Here is an 18,841-nt window from a genome sequence, read left to right as displayed (position 1 = left end):
TTTCCCACAAAACTCTTCACAGCGAAGCCATGTGACCTTGGACAAGTGAGACCTTTTACACCTTGAAGCCTCTGCTTCTTCCTTTCCTACCTGTGAGTGAGGTGAAGTCTAAATTAGATAATACACAAAAAGCCTTTATCCCAGACCTTGACACTTAATAACCAATATGATGAAGCAAGAAAACATCACCAATTTAAAAGAAAATAAAACCAAAAATCTCAAAGACAGAAAAATCCTGGAGAAAACACAGGTATATTTTAGGTAGAAATTTTTTAAAAATTAGGTTGAATTATCATCTATTTTAGGATATTTGAAAGGAGATTAAGCAAAAAGTGATCATTGGTACATTAATCCAGAGATAGAAAAGCCAAAGTACCCATTTTCTCTAGTTTAAAAGAAAAAGATGATAGGAGCACTATCACCTGAGAAATAGGAAATAAGACACCAAAAGATTTCCAAATAAGCAGTAAGTAAAAAAAAAATAGTAGGAAGAGCTAATTTGACCTGGTTATTCCAGTGTTAATCAACTTTCACATGAATTAGATTTTCAGAAATATAGGTTCAGTGTCCTTGGATGGTGTTGGAGACTGGAAGTACCAGTGTAATATTTAAAGGTACTTATGATGCTGTTTCTTGGGTGTGCTTAAACACTGCAACATCCTTCAATGCTTTCTTTTGAGTAAGTATATATTCTTTTGTATAAAGATGACAGAACAAGATGCCAAATACCTAGAAGACCTTCAAGATGAATTTGACTACAGGTATAAAACAATTCAGACAATGGGTAAGTTTTTGTTTTGTCTATAACTCTACCTAAGGATATAAAGGCTGAATGACAGGGTTTCTTCTGTACTTAACAAAGTTGATCTACTTCCCTAGGGAAGCCTTTTTTTTTTTTTTTAAGGCAAAATGTTTTTGATTCTTTTTTGATTCTTTCTTCTCGCTACATATAAATATATAGGTCTTTTAGCCAATCAATTCAAAGCAAATTATAAAGTACATGAGAAATTACGCCTACTTCAACATGCATCTCTCAAAAATAAGAACATTTTCCTAAAGAATCAAAAAATCCCTATCACAAGCAATAAAAATATTAATTGCCTAATATGATCAGGGCATGACTAGTATCCCCGGTGAATTTTTTAAATATCATTTCTAGAATTACAAAATAGAAATGTGCTTTTTAAGAAAAATGAAAAATAGGCAAATGCACTAAATAAAAATCTCATGAAATTTCAAAAACTAAAGGTAAACTGTTGAAATGTATTTTCTTACAGCTTTTTCTGTCTGTATACATACTTGTCTACTGACTCAAAAAATGAGACTGCATATATATAGTTTTTTGTATACTGACTGTATTTTTACTCATTTTATTTTAAATTATTTCCCCATATATCAAAAATTATTCAAAAGTATAATATAATAATTGTATAAATATCAATAAAAGTACACTAGAAATTATTTGGCTCTATTGTTAAACAATGAGGTTATTTACAATTAAATTTTTAGGAAATGGAAAGGAAATACTAAATTATTCACAATAGCTAAGATTTAACAGTGCTAACAAATTGATAGTTTAAAGTATGCTGCATTTATGAGGACAACTGGTGAAATTCTAGTTAGATCTGGACTAGTTGATGGGATTTCGGTCATGTTAGTTCATTTGTTTTGATCATTGTACTGTGCTTATGTCCAACAATGTAGGATACTGGGAACTCTAATATTTTTGCAGCATTTTTATAATTATAAAATTATTTCAAAATAACTTTTAAAAATAAACCAGATAGAAACCTTTAATTTCTGGAATCACCTTTAACTACTAAAATGGTATCTTAAGATGTATATTGATGGAAGTATGGATGATTGTGATAAAATGTCTAACTTTTTGTAAGTGTGGGGTGAGGTATTTTGGGTGTTCTTCCTAGCATCTTCAGAAAGTCTTGATTTCCATGAAATATCATTCAAAATGTCTATGATTATTTGTTCATACTATTTTTCCCCTCAGAAGAAATAGCACAAACATGGGTTTAATATGTTATCAAAGGAATCTATGCTCCTAAAAGGGGTTTAGAACCACTGTAAATTTAATAAAGCATTACAGTTTCCCGAAGACAACCTTATCTCAAATTTCATGTGTAAACTACCAACATTAAGAATTAGCACATAGCAAAATACGTTAAACGATTAAACTATTTTGAACTTAATACATTATGATCTGAGTCACTTTAATGTTTTCATTGCTTCATGTGCATTATGAAAAATAAAAAGTGATTATTTTTATCATTCAAATCTACAACTACTTATTTTGTTCATCCCACCCTGTTATAAGTGAAATTAAATATAAGGGAAACAAATTATGGTGACGATCTGAATGAAGTTTTCAGTTGAAAAGTGCTGCATATGGAAGATTTTTCTACATATAAGATCTAAGAAGTTGTGAACTAATATGAACAGAAAGGAGCTCCTTTGTTGAGAAATTTGCCACAATGTTGTTCTTCACAATTACACAAATCAGATCAGTATCCCCAACCCTCATTTTATGGACATGAATGGGTGGTATGAACAATCATTTGCTATATCAATAAAATTTAATGTTCAAATTGAGTAATATGATGTTTGCTTATTGCACATCTCCCCATGATCCACCATTTTTGTTTTGTTTCATTTTAGACATTTTCCTTAATTTAGCACTCTGTCTCACTTCTGATTTTATTGTAAGGGCCAGCCCTTTTTTTTTTTTTTCAAGAAAAATGGAAAGCAGAGAATTAGTTTTTGTTAGTTCTTGAGACTCAGTAGATAAAACTTACTCTCCAAGGCAGTAACTCTTGATTCCAAAGAATAAGTAGAGTAGAGAAGAGAGGGATATATAAAGAGCTGAAAGAGTAAAATATGATTTAATCCTGGGCACAAAGAGAAGCTCCCTTCCTTTCTTATTTATATCACACAACCAAGGTTATCTTGAATGCAGAGGTACGCACAAGGAAATCATTACAAACATTTTTTTTATCTTTCCTCCCACCACCACCAAAAAAAAAAAAAAAAAAGGAATATTCAGTGAAGAGTTGAAGATAAAGGAGTCCTCTTAGGCATGCTTGGATGTCATTATCCTGGCAAAATTAGCATGCCCTTGGACTTACAAGAGCAAAATACACTAAATAATGAAACTATTTTGAACTTAATATATTATGTTTGAGTCACTTTAATATTTTCCAATGCTGCATGTACATTATGAATTGAGGCAGATGGACTTTCAGAAGTGGAGGGCTTCGCCACGGAGAGAGTTCCAAATCTGGTCTCTTTGCCTTTGCAGATCAGAGTGACAAAAATAATGCTCTGATGAATCAGGAAGTGTTGACGCTGCAAGAAATGCTTAATAGCCTGGACTTTAAGAGAAAGGTTAGTGAAGAATTTTAATTTGACCATTTATCTATTTTTCTCCTTTTCCTAAACCCACTCCTACTGAAAAGAATTGAGCTCTTAGATTCTTTTTTAAAAAATTAATTAATTTGTTCTAATTTATTATACATGACAGCAGAATGCACTTTGATTCATAGTACACAAAGGAAGCACAATTTTTCATTTCTCTGATTGTACACAAAGTAGAGTCACACCATTCATGTCTTCGTACATGTACCTAGGGTAATTATGTTCATCTCATTCTACCATCTTTCCTATCTCTGTGCATCTTCCCCTTCCTCCCCTTTGCCCTATCCAAAGTTCCTCCATTCCTCCCATGCCCCTCCACACACACCAATTATGGATCAGCATCCACTTATCAAAGAAAACATCTGGCCTTTGGTTTTGGGGGATTGGCTTACTTCACTTAGCATGATACTCTCCAACTCCATCCATTTACCTGCAAACACCATGATTTTATTCTCTTTTAATGCTGAGTAATATTCCATTGTGTATATATACCATGATTTCTTTATCCATTCATCTATTGAAGGGCATCTAGGTTGTTTCCACAATTTAGCTATTGTGAATTATGCTGCTATGAACATTGATGTGACTTCATCACTATAGAATGCTGTTTTTAAGTCCTTTGGGTATAAACCAAGGAGTGGGATAGCTGGGTCTAAGGAATCTCCATACTGCTTTCCAGATTGGTTGCACCAATTTGCAGTCCTGCCAGCAATGTATAAGTGTGCCTTTTCCCCCACATCCTCATCAATACTTATTGTTGCTTGTATTCTTTTTTAAAATATTTTTTTTACTTGAACACAATACCTTTATTTTTATTTGTTTTTATCTTTATGTGGTGCTGAGGATTGAACCCAGCACCTCGCACTGCTAGGCGAGTGTTCTACTGCTGAGCCACAACCTCAGTCCCTTGTTGCTTTTACTTAATAACTGCCATTCTAACTGGAATGAGATGAAATCTTAGAGTAGCTTTGATTTGCATTTCTCTAACTGCTAGAGATGCTGAACATTTTTTCATATATTTGCTGATCAATTGTATATCTTCTTCTGAGAAGTGGCTGTTCAGTTCCTCAGCCCATTTATTGATTGGGTTGTTTGTTGTTTTGGTATTAAGTTTTTTGAATTCTGTATATATCCTGGAGATTAGTGCTCTATCTGATGTTCACGTGGTAAAAATTTGCTCCCATTCTGAACACCAAAGGGGTAAATGGCAATGTTTCTAGGAACAGTACTTAGCTGTTAGCCATGTTTCCTGTAGTAATTTTACAAAACTGAACTTCTCTAGGGCTTTTTTAAAAAAAATACTTTAATTTTTATTATTTATTTATTTATTTGTTTGTTTGTTTGTTTATTTATTTTTCCATGATACATTTATTGTAGGCATCAGTAATTTTAAGGTGGAAATTTACTCAAATTTTTTTACAGTATTTCACACATAGCTGTTATTGTGGCTATACATAATACGCTGAGATGGGTTCTAGTACACATGTATAATTAAACAATTACTTGATGACTACCGAAATTTTATTGGGAAAATAAGTCTTTTGGTTTCTACTCTGAGATATGACACTATTAAGAAATTTCCTAGATTTTAGAATAATTTGTTGGCAACCAAACATATTCAATCTGATCACTGTGCAAAGAAGAGAAAACTTTTTTTCTAATTCAATTAAATACTTTCCAAGAGGAGACACATCTCTATTTCAACTTTCTACCTATTTTTGAAAGAAAATGCAACTGATATTTAATCATAAAATGATGAATCAATAATTCATTTCTAAAAGTTGAGCTCCATTTCTTTTTGTTGTTCAGGAATTTGCATGGATATTAAAAAGTTTAAAATTTATTTTCACTCTAAATTAATAATAAATTTAAACAATTCTCCATCAGATTTTAAGCATGTAAATAGTTAATCCAAGGTTAAACTTAGTGTATTATGCTAAAGCACTAAGTTTGTATGTCTATACTATACATTTTATACATGCCATCAGATATTCTACTCTAGAAATAAAATTTTAGGGAAAAAGGGAGGGGGAACATTGGAAATAATTCAACCCACTCACTTGACTGCATAGATGAAAAGACCAAGTTCCAAAAATATTAAATGCTTTTTCTGAATTCATATAGATTGTGTAAAATCCAGGACAGAAACTCACATTTTTTTTAACCCAGTCTAGACCTTGGAAAGTTATGATTCTCCACATTGCCTCCCCAGATCCAAATAAAGTCCTAATATAAATTAACACAGAAAGACTCAAATTTTAGCCAGTACATTTTCAAATAAATGGATAATCATATTTTTTAAAAAATAATTACACTTATAAACTTCACTTTAAAATATAAATATATGATTTCTGAATCCATGATTCAATATTATCACAGAAGTTACCAATTTAGCATATTTATACTAAAATGTCTTTAGGAGAATGTTAAGCTGTGGTCATTTTTCTTTCCTTATGATGTTCTCTAGATGCAATCATTTGGTTGTTTAAAAGACAGTGCTATAGCAAATAAAAGCTAGTATTTGATAAAATGTTTGGTCAAAATTTTAACCAAGCCTTTGTCTCCCAGGTCCAATTGTTTTATAAACTAAATTGTGAGCAACTCTGGTTGTTCTTGTGAAAGACTATTGGTCCTCACCTTTGTTTTTAGGAAACACTCAGCAAGATGACACAGATAGTAAATGAAACAGACTTGCTCATGAACAGCATGCTGATAGAGGAGCTACAGGACTGGAAGAGGCGGCAGCAGATTGCCTGCATAGGAGGTCCACTCCACAACGGGCTCGACCAACTTCAAAACTGGTAAAGCGAATTGACTTTAGTTTCTAGTGAAAACCACAGGAAGTAAAAAACAGTCACCCAGCTGGAGAATGCAGGTTGACATGTAGCTTATAGGTGGCTTGGCTTATTAGCAGCTGGGAGCCCTACAGTTGGACATGAAGATGGTAATTGTTATCAGTGCTCTGGATCCTCATTCCTTTGGGGGAGGAATGAAGCATCTGCAGAATGCATAAGAATTGTTTATTTTGTACAAACAAAATACCAATTACAAATGAGATTTGGGAACCAGTAATACATTTTCTTTAATGATATAATCAATGTTTAGCTTCAAAATCCTGAAAACAGATATCTCAACTTTTTAAATACATCTTAAGATACCAGAGTTAAACATGAGTTTTGTGTTTTTAACAGACATTTATTTTGTTAAGGAAAATGTTCTTTGTTGGTCAAAGGATACAAAATTTCAGGTAGAGAGGAAAAATTAGTTCAAGATATTTATTGTACAATGTGGTGACTGTAGTTAATGATTTATTATAACTTGCAAGTTGCTAAGAAAGTAGATTTTAGGTTTTTAAAACCCCCCAAATTAGGTGAGGTAATATATATTATTTAACTTCAATTTAGCCTTCCCACAGTGTGTAAATATATCAAAACTTCATATTATATGCTACAAGCATATGCAATTTTTATTTTTCAATTAAAAAAATAAGTTTATAAAGTGTCAAGCGGTTAACACAGCATGGCATCCCCCAGCTGTGTATACACATGCATACCCTCTCATTATCAGATAAAAATGTTGATAGGGTTTTCTACCTCATAAATATAAAATAAAACTGTCTGAGAGAACAATTGGAAAGTATGATGAGAAGCAAAAATGTACAGTTAAAATCTCAAGTTGCTTTTTTAAAGTATACTTTAATACAAATGGAAACACATAGCAAGTAACTGGGGACCCCTCACTAAAAGCTCTGCCCAGCCAGGCCTATTTCTTAAGAAATGTAAGGAGTTAGGCTCATTTTAAAACATATTATTTTCCTTGGGGAGTTACTTTGATTTTCTAAACCCACAGTACTCTCTGTTGTTGTGAAAACAAAATAATAAAGGGAGTAATAAAGAATTTAAAATGCAATGGTGCTGAGATCCAAACCCAGCAGAGACTGGACAGCTCTTCCATAATCTTTCATGCATGGTATTTAGAAAGAGCTGCTGTGGGCCAGGTGAAGTTTGGTGAGATGTTCCTCCTCCTCTAGCTGGAGGCCTCTTCCTTGTCCATTTCAAGTGTTCTTAATCTTTCCTATTTTTCTGGCCTAAGCCCCACCTCTATTTTGGAGGTCAAATCACCACACAGTGAGTAGAACTCTAAGCACATATCAGAAGCAAGCATTTTTAAATTCTATTTACCTTTTGCCAGAGGAACTTGTAATATACATGCATGGAGGGGAGGTCAGTTTTACATTTTTTTTCCCATCGGTATTCTTACACATAACTTTCTTCATGTCATGCATTTTATAGCTTTAAATTTGCTCTTTCTTTGCCTTTAACTGAGTGCCATATTGATATATTTATGCTTAATGGGCTTAAACAAAGGCTAACTGAAAGGGATGCAATTCCAGATACTGATGAAATTTCATGAGTGATACCCATAATTTAAAGTATGAATTTAAAAATATTTAACATAGATGATGCATATTCAAGAAGAAATGTATTAGGAAAATAAAAATAAAGAACTTCCACTAGCCTTACTGAAATTACGTGATTCACTTAATTAATTTGATAATTACTTATTAATTTAAGTTTTGCAAAAATATGATCAATTGTTAAATTGCTTGATTATTAAGTGGAAAAACTATCATGTGCTGTTCAATAGCTTTACCCTATTGGCAGAAAGTCTCTTCCAACTCAGAAGGCAATTGGAGAAGTTAGAGGAACAATCTACCAAAATGACATATGAAGGTGACCCTATCCCACTGCAAAGAATGCACCTGCTAGAAAGAGTGACCTTCTTGATCTACAACCTTTTCAAGAAGTAAGTGAAGTGCTATTAGTTTCCTAATTTATGGCGTCCTCAGTTCTGTGAAGTTGTAAGGACACCCTGCCTGAGGCTTCGGTTTCCGGTGAAGGAGTAGCAGGAAATATGGAATAGTGGGCCTTAGGAAGAAGCCAATACAGCCCCCAGAAAGTTCTAGAAACATGTTTCTACTCTTCACTTTTATTCATCAATACTTTTCTCCCCAGTGGACTCAATTTGTCATGAACTAAGCTATATCACCCAATGAGCTCAGTTTTCACATTTTAGAAAAGAATTTTGAGGGTTGTTTTTTTTTTTTTTCCTTCAGTGCATATCCAAGAAGTGAGGGATGTGTTTATAAGCTCACTAAAGAAAAAAAATACCCGTATGCTCCTAATTATAGTATGATAATTTGTAAATATGCATACTAATGTTCAATCCATGAATATTCAGTAGCATGAAATTAACTATGTTTAATATGATAAAATGGACCTTTATTAATGATTTAAATATAATAATTAAGAATTACTTGCTGTTGTTAATTAGGACAATCTTTAGGCATTGCCTATCTTGTGGTAATTATTTATGAGAAGTTGTTGGAATGATTTGAATTTAATGGGAGTTTTAAGGTCTTCTAGATGTAGCATGTTTGGACTGAAAGGATACGAACAGCAGAGCAACCTGTCCTTCTGTGGTTTGCATTCTGTCAATATTGTCAATGTTTTCAAATGGTGTGCTTTATTTCCTTTTCAATTTCCTTTTCATCTAGTTCATTTGTGGTTGAGCGACAGCCGTGCATGCCAACCCACCCTCAGAGGCCGATGGTACTTAAAACCCTCATTCAGTTCACTGTAAAACTAAGGTAGGCAGAACACATTCTATCATTTCTTGTTCAGGGAGCCGTAGCCACTCTGTAACCAAGGCTAGTTTCTCTTATGTTACCTTACATGCAACCTTATTGAGCACCCGCTGTGAACCCAGCACTGAGCTTTGGTAAATTCCTGCAGAAATGTTGGGATGAGAGCTTTGCTTGTCCAGAGCATGACGATGTGGGATATTAATGAGGAAGTGAAGGATATTACCATGAAAGCATGGAATTATAATGTCACAATGGGGTTAACTGCTAGACAGGTTAACTTGAGGGGACTGGAGAGATGAAGAAGTGGAGGAGAATTGCAGGAGAGTGAGAGTATAGAAACAATGGCTTCCTAAGCCTGTTTTTTATTGGTAAAGAGAGATGGAATGCAGAAGACAGATGGGGGACAGATTGGGAAGGCTTTGAATATCCTATGCAGGAAACACATTCTTCCCTTGTGATTACCCAGTAATTGGCTTATTGGATTTTCCACAAAAATTCTGAACACTATAATTTTCAGTATATCCTTACTGTGTATCTGATTTAAAGACACATGGGCTTGGTATTATTTTTGTTTTTCTTTAACCGTGTGTGTATTTGATCTTTTCCATAAACATGCACAATCAAAATGTAGTTTTCCCTAATAACACTTAAAACAATGAGTTTTGAGTTCTTATTTTCATCATGGTTCAAACTCCAAAAACTAAAGCTCTAAATTTCTAATCATTAAGTCACCTCTAGAAAGCTGAAACCCCAGACTAATAAGTCAAGAGGAGGTAAAGCTGTGGTACAAATTTGGGTTCTATAATAAGGGTCCCTGATTACCAACATCTGACCACCATCTATAAAGGGAAGGTACTTGTCCTCAATTTGCATTCCAAAACCTCGATGAAACTTCTGGGTTTCTTTGTGTGAATTTTGCACCAAGACCTAAATACCAAAAACCAAAAAGCAGTCATCACGCTTCTTTTTAAAATTTTACTCTTCTCAAAACTTGTTCATTCCTCAACCCCACATCTCCGTGTAACTCAGAAGACTGTATAAAGGGAAATAGGATGGATCGGTGGTGTACACCTTACACCTTGTCACCCCCTGCAGAGGGTGTATTAGGTCTAAGAGGCTCTCTGAGACCATAGAGGACAGAGTAGGCATTGCCCAGCAAGGAATTCTGAGTCGAGAGGCCCTGCAAGGGCATCACCTTGCCTTCTGGTTGAAGTGACTGCCTGGGGCACAGAACATCAGCCCTGGTGTGGGAGTCCTGCCATCTTCTACTGGACTGCTGGGCCCTCAGCCTCTCTCTGAACCCTGCTCCCCATTGTCTTGATCAATGATCCTATACTTTCTACCATAGCATGGTATTCTTCTATTTCAAAGGGAGGGTAACTGGGGATTCCAGTGTCATCCTCAGAGTGAATCTGATCCTTCCTGAAGCAGGACAGATCAGATCACAGGACACACTCCGAAGATTTGAGGAAGTAAAAGAACAAAGCATGGTCTGACAACAGGAGGAACGGAAGGAATTGTTGTTCCACACTTTCCTTGTTTGTTTGAAGTTCTGTCATTTTTAGTTTTGAACATTTTTGCTGTTCCTTAGTATATTTAAATGTGTGCAGTATTTTTGTTGTTGGTGGCGGGGTTTATTTATTTTTTGGTACTATGGATTGAACCCAAGGGTACTCTACCACAGAGCTATATTCCCAGCCCTTTTTATTTTATTTTATTTTTTTATTCTTTGGTACTGGGGATTGAAGCCAGGAGGGCTTAATCACAGAGCCACATCCCCAGGCCTTTTTCATATTTTATTTTGAGAATAAAATATAAAAAGGTCTTGCTAAATTGCTTAGGGCCTCACTAAGTTGCTGAGGCTGGCAATGAACTTGTGATCCTCCCATCTCAGCCTCCCAAGCTGCTGGGATCACAGGTATGGTGCACCTCACCCTAAGTATAGTGTGTTTAAAGATTACAAGTGTATTTGAATTGGGATTTTCCATATCCATTTAAGAGGCCTGGTCTTTCTCAATATTTTCTCCACAAAACAGTTACCATAGAACATACAGTTTTACTAAGTTTACCAATTTTTTTTTATAATATAAGAATAAAATGGAGGGGCTGGGATTGTGGCTCAGTGGTGAAGCGCCCGCCTAGCACGGGCGGGACCCGGGTTTGATCCTCAGCACCACATAAAAATAAAGGCATTGTGTTGTGTCCATCTACACCTAAAAAATAAATATTTTTTTAAAAAGAATAAAATGGAGCCACATACTTGCAATTTTTTTTCCTTGTAGCTATACATTTAACTCAGGTTTGAACTGAAGCCAAAATATGAAACTATTTACCTGCCCAGGGTAATGTATTATTCAGCATACACCAAATGAAACAATATGCAATTATTTTCCAAATGTTAAGTGGCTGATGTTGGCATTAGTAACATGGAAAACTAGAAAGGAACTTTTTTATAGTTTGAAAACATGTATAAACACATATATTACATATAACTGGGGATAATGCAAGTTTTATTTGTATGTATATGCCATAAATGTATTTATTTCTTAAAACATAAAAAAAGGTTTTAACACTTTTAAATTTTATCTTGGTTTCTTTACTGATGTCTCTTTTCAGACTACTAATAAAATTGCCAGAACTAAACTATCAGGTAAAGGTTAAAGCATCAATTGACAAGTAAGTTTTCTAATTTCATTTCAAAATGTAACAATGTCAGAGTTTTTTTTAAATGAATTCTCTTATTTTAAACAACAATTTTGAGCTTTTAAATTTCTCTAAATACATACTAATGTACTTTAAATAGTTGACTTTGAAGTTTAAACATTTAATAGAGCCCAATAAAGAATTGTTTTGCTATAAAGACTTAAAATGAAATTCTATGTACTATCCTTTTAAGAATACTAGCATGTTTTGAATATATCTGTTAAACAGTCCATTTTAAAGAATCTTCTTGGTTTTACAGGAATGTTTCAACTCTAAGGTAAGATATTTACTTTGTAGAATTTTTTTTTTCACATCTCATAAATATATTTTACCTGAGACCATGTAAATCACTAAGATTTCCTTTCTAGCAATCGAAGATTTGTCCTTTGTGGAACTCATGTCAAAGCCATGTCCATTGAAGAATCTTCCAATGGGAGTCTCTCAGTAGAATTTAGACATTTGGTAAGTTTGGCAGTACAATTACACGGGGAGTTTTTTTGTTTGTTTGGTTTGGTCTGGTTTTTTGTCCTCACAAATTAGACACATCTTTAGTAATAGGCATTAAGGTTCAGTGTATTTTATTAAGTGCTTCTTAGGTGAGATTAAGGACCACATGGGGAAATAAAACATGCCACATGGAAGAATTCAAGCAGTAGGAAGATCACTGAACCTTGTCTCAGACAGCCTGAGTTCTCAATAGTGGTGATACGTAGGACATGAGTATATATAGTAGATCCTCAGTGTCTTTGGATGATAATGACAAAGATACTCTGTGTTAAAACAGGTAGGCATTCCTGATTTCATTTTTAAAATCTCCTCAGGAAGCAATATCCAGTAACACTGTGTGTGGCTGAAAGCACTTACATTTTAGAAGAATGGCTTGAGCCAACAGGTTGTTCTCTGGGTACAGCAGTTGTGAGGTTTGTCTTGGCATGTCTAGAAAGCTCCAACTTAGCCTCATCCTGTTGCTTCTTGTTTTTACCACTTCCTTTTGACCTAGAGTTCTCTTCCTGTCTTCTTTCTAATTCTTTGCAGAGTTTCTTAGATTCCCAAAGACCCTATTTTTTTTTTTCTTGCCAGAAACAGGTTGCTCCTCTGGTTTATAAACATCCAGTGAGGATCTCACCTGAATGTTGTGGCCCCACTGAATCAGTCTCAGGAGATCTACTTTCTGAAAGATGAAATTTAGGTTAACATAAAGATATTTGCATACACAAGTTTAAACTGGTATTTGTTTTTGGTGCTACTTTCTGTAGAATCTAAGCAGCTAAATCAGGTTCCAGTGAGTTGGAAACACTTCTAGAAGTCAAAACTATGGCCAAGAAAATGATGATAGTGAGTCCAACTGACTGGGTATGCAACTGATGGTATTTTTCCAACTAAACACTGTTGTTTTCTTTTACAAAGCAACCAAAGGAAATGAAGTCCAGTGCTGGAAGTAAAGGAAATGAGGTAGGAAATATTTCCTCCTACAGAATTTTTCTAAAAAATAAACTTATATCTTATTTTTATAAAGCTTTAAAAGCCTTTATATTATGTAAAATCAAATCCATGTTTCTCTGATTATAAACATAAAGTGTTATAATTGCAGACACTATGGGTTTTTTTTTTTGAAAGGAGAAAATAAAAATAGCAGATCATAACACTCTCCAAAGAATACAACTATTAATATTTTGGTACTTATCATTCCGGTCTTTGTGTGTACATTACTGTGCAAATATATCACATACATGGTTTCATAGCCTTTTATTTTTTTCTTGCCTCTGGGTTTATTTGTATAAACAGCACGGAGGACACTAGTCCTCATAGACAGAGGCTCAGGGGTCAAACCAGTACTTCTGTCCTCACATTTGTAGAGGCTTTTATTATGGAGTCTTCACAAGGACCTGGGCACCCTTGGGAGCAGGAGCCAGACCCAGAGCCAGAGTTGATACTGGAGCTGGAGTTGCAGCCTGATTCTTGGCTTGGGCTTGGGTTTTGGCCTTTAACCAGCAGAGCCTACAACCCCAGGCCATGGAGGCATGAGCACGCTTCCCGTGCTTGGGAAGGGCAAGTAGGCAAGGCGAGCAAGCTTGCAGCTGGCATCCTTTGGCATCTTGGGCTTTACCAGGGCCTTGAGAGCCTGGGCACATGCACTCATGGCCGTGACGTTGTTTGTCTGCATCTCTTTCAGTCCTTTCTTTGTGCTTCTTGACAAAATACATATTTCTCAGGAACTTGGGGTCTACCCCCTTAAGAGATTTATACCTTTGTTACTGGAGTTTCTTGATGCCATTTCTGTGCCATTTTTTGGATTGGTTGTGTATGGTGTGGTTCTTGGACTTGGCCATGTCTGCACCGTGAGCTCCTGGAGCAGTTGAGATGGGAAGAGGAAGAGAAAGTTCTCAGCGCAGCCCGGGGAATGTTCCATAGCCTTTTATTTGACATCTGGGTATATGGTAAACAGCTTTCCATGACTTGAAATACTCTTGGAAACATGATTTAAATTGGTTGCAATTATATTGCATTTTATGGGTGTGCCATAATTTTAGTCAGTCCTCCATTATGGTAGAAGATCTTAAAATCAGAATCATTTGTTTTCCCTCAGATGTGAGGTAAAGCTCAAAAGTCATGATATATTATGTAAAAACTCACAGGTGAAAAACAGTCCTATTACTTTGTGGTATTTATCACCTTGCTCTCATATTTCACGAGATAAATGGAATAAAGGTGGAAAACGCTGTAGTCCAAGTACTTACATTCAAGTTTGTAGATGACAGAGCAGTCACATCCTGAACTGGAAGGGGGACCCTGGAGTCATCTGCCGAGTTGCCCAAGAAGCTAGGACCTTGTACCTATGCCTATGTATTTGGAAGTAGGAAACCTGCATTTGAATCCAGGCTCTGGCAGTGACTGAAAATGTGATCTTTGAAAAATGATCTGGTAGAGAAATACTGCATTTTTTGTTTCCTCTAAGAGATCAGGAGAGTAGCCCCCAGGGTTCCCTGCTCGGATACTGCATATGTAAGACCACCTACATGATGCGGTTATACAGCAGTGAGGGTTATTTCTGGGGCAGTTTGTACAGATCCAATCTTCTGGTTTTATAGTCACAGCTCCTGTGAGAAAGACCTTTGAATTATTTGGGAGAAAAGCACTTCATAAATCCAGCATCTGATGACATCCAATCTATCACACTCCCACAAAACCATAAAGATCCATCACAAAAGGTTTAATGCTCCACCATTTTCCCTCTAAGAATTCCTCATTCCCTTAATTGTGTCTTAAAAATCACTTCCCAAATATCATAACCCCACCACAGATGAGCTTAGTCTTCCTCCTGAGTAGAATCAGTGCTTAAGACAGAGCCCCAAGCAGGTCTCTAACAATACAGATACCACATGAGCAGATTTCCAACAAATAATAATAGACATTCCTCCCACCTTACTCAAACCCACAAATTTTATCTAAATCTCCTAATTAAACATTAGCACATTATAAATAAAAGTCCATTTCACACACCTCATTGAAATTTGACCAAAATTTTAACATTTCATTCAACTTGACATCCCTGAATATTTATTATTTTCACAAATAGACTAAGACAATTATTCTGAACTTTTCTTAAGCAAAACAAATCCAAAGGGAATGTCTAAATAGCTCAATTCTTGCAGTACATTGTCCTATTCATGAATGTAAAATCAAAATCTTTTCTTGGATTTCCCTAGAGATGGAAATCTAAGTAAATCATTTTAGAGAAAAACTACCCACTGCCTTAGTAACACCGTCTACTTATATTGCTTTAAGTTTATTTCTTCTTATTTTTTGATTAATATCAAAATCATAACAGTCGTAAAATGATTTTGCTTCTTCCTTTTTTATTTTTTCAGATTTGCTAAAGCAGTGTCATTGTGTTTTAAAACTTTTCTTTGAGCTCCCCCTATTGATAGCATTTTAGTATGACTCCAAGGTACATTTAAAATTAAAGTCACAGGCTTGAACATTGTTTTATGTGCTGTAGGAATAGGTGATTAGTCACAGAACGTGTGATAGAAATGAACTAGCACCAGAGACTTAAGCAGTCATCAGAGATGGCCAAAGGAAAAAGTAGGGGAGGAGCTAGAATAAAGTGGAGTTCATAGAGCCATTGGATCAGGGATTGTGGGAACAAATTTCAGGAAAATAAGAAGTTAGGATATCATAACCTAATTTTCAAGTTTCAAAAAGTTGCTATTGCTTATCTGTGAGCACCACAGCAGGAGCACAGAGCCTGCTAAGAATTCATTTAACACATCTTCCATAGCATTTACTACATACTAGGAACTCAGAGTGTCCCTAATGTTGACTTTTGTAACTCTGCAGCAATACCGTGAATTAGGTACCATTAGTCTGACATTGATTACAGTTATAGAAACAGAGGCACACAGTAGTCAAGGTTACTCAACATTACTCAGAGTGATCGGTTGACTCAAGATGACAGGGGCCATTAGTAACAGGGCCAAAATTCAAGCCATGGCAGACTGTCCCTCCTGTCCCTCCCTTGACTCCTTCTTTGGCCTTTCCCACCCCATCTGTCTCACCATATGTCTACCTTTTTTCCCCACCAGTTTAGAAATCAGAACTGCTGCATAATATAACCTTTGCCAGGTTTAGAAAAAAAAAATTCATTGTTTAGGAATGAATGTTGTTAATGGCTCTGTTTATTTGGATTTCCATCGGGGCCTCAGGGGGGTAGTTGAGACAGCACCAGAGTTGGGCTCTGCCTCTTCCCAGAAGTCTGACTTTGAGCAAGTCACTTACCCCCCCCCCCCCCGCCCCCCATGCCCCATCCCCATTTCCTTTCCTTCAGAACAGGGCTAAGATTACCTTATACTTCTCAGGGGTTTTATAAAGACCAGATAAAATGGCAGATGTCTGCTGTGGCTCTGAATGATCTGCCCTCCCTGCTGCTTAAGACGCTACCCCCCCACCCCCTGAGAGAGCTAGGTTCTAAAAGGTGGCACTTGGGACAGCTGCTGATCTTCATTTTCCTCTGATCACCTGCCACGTACTTGGCTGGAGACCTGGTCCCTTTCAAGGATCTCAGGGCACTTCCCTCTTCTGGCTCTAGGACCCCAAAACTTCAGACCATTGTTTCTGTGTGCTGCTTTTATGAAATTTCGTGTCTCAACTTCCCTTCGTTCCCCCCCAGCCCCCCCCCCCACACACACACACCCACACTTTAGGTTCTTCAGTTCTGCTCTTCTGGTGTAAAAGCTCAGATTGGCTACTTAAATGATTGAGAACATACCAAGATGTGAGGAACGATACTTCCCCTGGGTCACCATTCCAAACCTTATAATCTTCCCAGAAGATTCAGAAAGACCAGAGAGATGCCTCAGGATGCACCTGTGGGTTGAGATTTGGTGAAACAGGGAGCTCTGGAACCCTCACCTTTGCTTCTCTTGGGGCAATTTTATTATGTTATACATTATTTTACAGATGGGAACCTGGATGGAACTTTACTTTCAAGCATATATTCCAAGATTCAAAAAGCATTTGAGACCCCTTGGTTTAGACAGTCTCTGAAACTCCTTTGACTAAAGAGTCTGCAGTCAGCGCAGGATAGGGCTTTAGATTGTTATAATGGATTTAATTTTAAGAATTTGCTTCAGGATTTCCCAGCACCCCTATCACAAAATCAAAGTGAGCTGTCACCACCTTTTCTCTCCCACCATTGTTTTCTCCTGGGAAGAGTTACAGTGAAGAAATAGTACCATCACCTAGCAAAGGACCAGACTTTGAAGCCATTAGTCTATCTTGTAAAATAAACATTCCCAGCAAACATCCTTTTCCCCCAGAGGTCCTTATCACAGAGGGAGCGGCTAGAGAGTGGTTGCTGAAATGTGAAAACTGTTTGAATAGGGAAGCTGGGATTGCAGTCTCTCCAGTTTTCTCTTTGTCAGTGGGCTTTAACTGATAAATGACTGTTTTAGCCACAGACGGAGGTGTTAGGTGATTTTGTTCATGTGGCGGAAAGTCATGAAGCACAAAGAAGCTATTAGTAAAGCCTGGGTGGCTTGAGTTTCATTTAACAAAATAGCCAAACAGATGTTCTTTCAAGGTTCAGTGTTCTCAAACACAGAGACACAACTCACCCCAACCAGCCCGAGCATTTCACAGCAAGCTGAATTCTCTCTTAACTAATTGAAGGAGTTGCAACACTTTAAGGGAGAAATTGGTACTAGAATAACACTAAAAAAAAAACTTAGCCTTTTTAGAGTACAACATCATCCTTACAATACCATGATTTTACAGGCTGAGCATAGAAGTTATTTTCCAATCATTTCTTGTGATTTTATGATTACAATTTCTCTCTCATGTGATTGTATCACTTTTTCCCTTTTTTTTGTTGTTTTCCTGTGTCTATCTCAGTGTCTAGCACATACTAGGTGCTCAATAAATATTTGATAAATGGATCATATTAATTGTTTTCTATACCACATAGCCCCATGTGCAACATTATATAGATTATGGCTCGTTAAGAAAAGAGTAAGGCATTTTTCTTAGTGGAGATTTTCTTTTAAATGTTTGTTTATACATTCTAGGTTTCCAGGGTGACATTGAACAGAGAAATTGAAAAGAATATAGTGAAATCTAGGCATAGCTGTCACTGGATTGTGTATTTTCCCCAGGTAGAGCCCAGGTCAAGTTGTTGAGCCAATTTTTTACTTTCTTAGTAGATTGTGCAATGGGTATTTTTCTGTAGAACTGTATAGTCAATTCAGTAATAATATTTAGTACCATATAATAGAATCATCATAAATACAGATTATAGATTTCAAATCTATAATCATCTCAGATGATCCAAATGGCTTTCAATATAGACATTAGTGGGTACAACTTATGTATGATACCTCCCAATCTGTAAGGGATAGACCTGGGAATGTGAAGTGTAATAGTGTCTTTGGCTTGGACTGCACTGAGAAGATGATGAAAATTATGACTGATGGCCGGAAGCTTGGAAAATTAACAAGGCTTCCTTTTATCAGAGTTGATTTTGTCTAATCATATGTGTTGAATGTCAGCTTCTTTGCTGGATTTTAT

The 18,841-nt window shown here is 36.0% G+C and overlaps 1 protein-coding gene across 1 annotated transcript in view; it reads left to right on the top strand.

The window, feature by feature from the left end:
* Window positions 1-18,841, top strand: part of Stat4 (signal transducer and activator of transcription 4) — a 90,502-nt gene that overhangs the window by 53,496 nt on the left and 18,165 nt on the right. The window contains exons 5-13 of the mRNA XM_026389047.2: window positions 706-784; window positions 3,311-3,396; window positions 6,076-6,227; window positions 8,074-8,232; window positions 8,984-9,076; window positions 11,690-11,749; window positions 12,036-12,053; window positions 12,145-12,238; window positions 13,184-13,228. Of these exons, the coding sequence (XP_026244832.1) occupies window positions 706-784; window positions 3,311-3,396; window positions 6,076-6,227; window positions 8,074-8,232; window positions 8,984-9,076; window positions 11,690-11,749; window positions 12,036-12,053; window positions 12,145-12,238; window positions 13,184-13,228 (786 nt within the window). The remainder of the gene's footprint in view (window positions 1-705; window positions 785-3,310; window positions 3,397-6,075; window positions 6,228-8,073; window positions 8,233-8,983; window positions 9,077-11,689; window positions 11,750-12,035; window positions 12,054-12,144; window positions 12,239-13,183; window positions 13,229-18,841) is intronic.

Source organism: Urocitellus parryii, chromosome 1 (assembly GCF_045843805.1).
Source record: "Urocitellus parryii isolate mUroPar1 chromosome 1, mUroPar1.hap1, whole genome shotgun sequence".
In the NCBI taxonomy this organism is placed as follows: Eukaryota; Metazoa; Chordata; class Mammalia; order Rodentia; family Sciuridae; genus Urocitellus; species Urocitellus parryii.
This window is presented reverse-complemented; position numbering and strand designations above follow the sequence as displayed.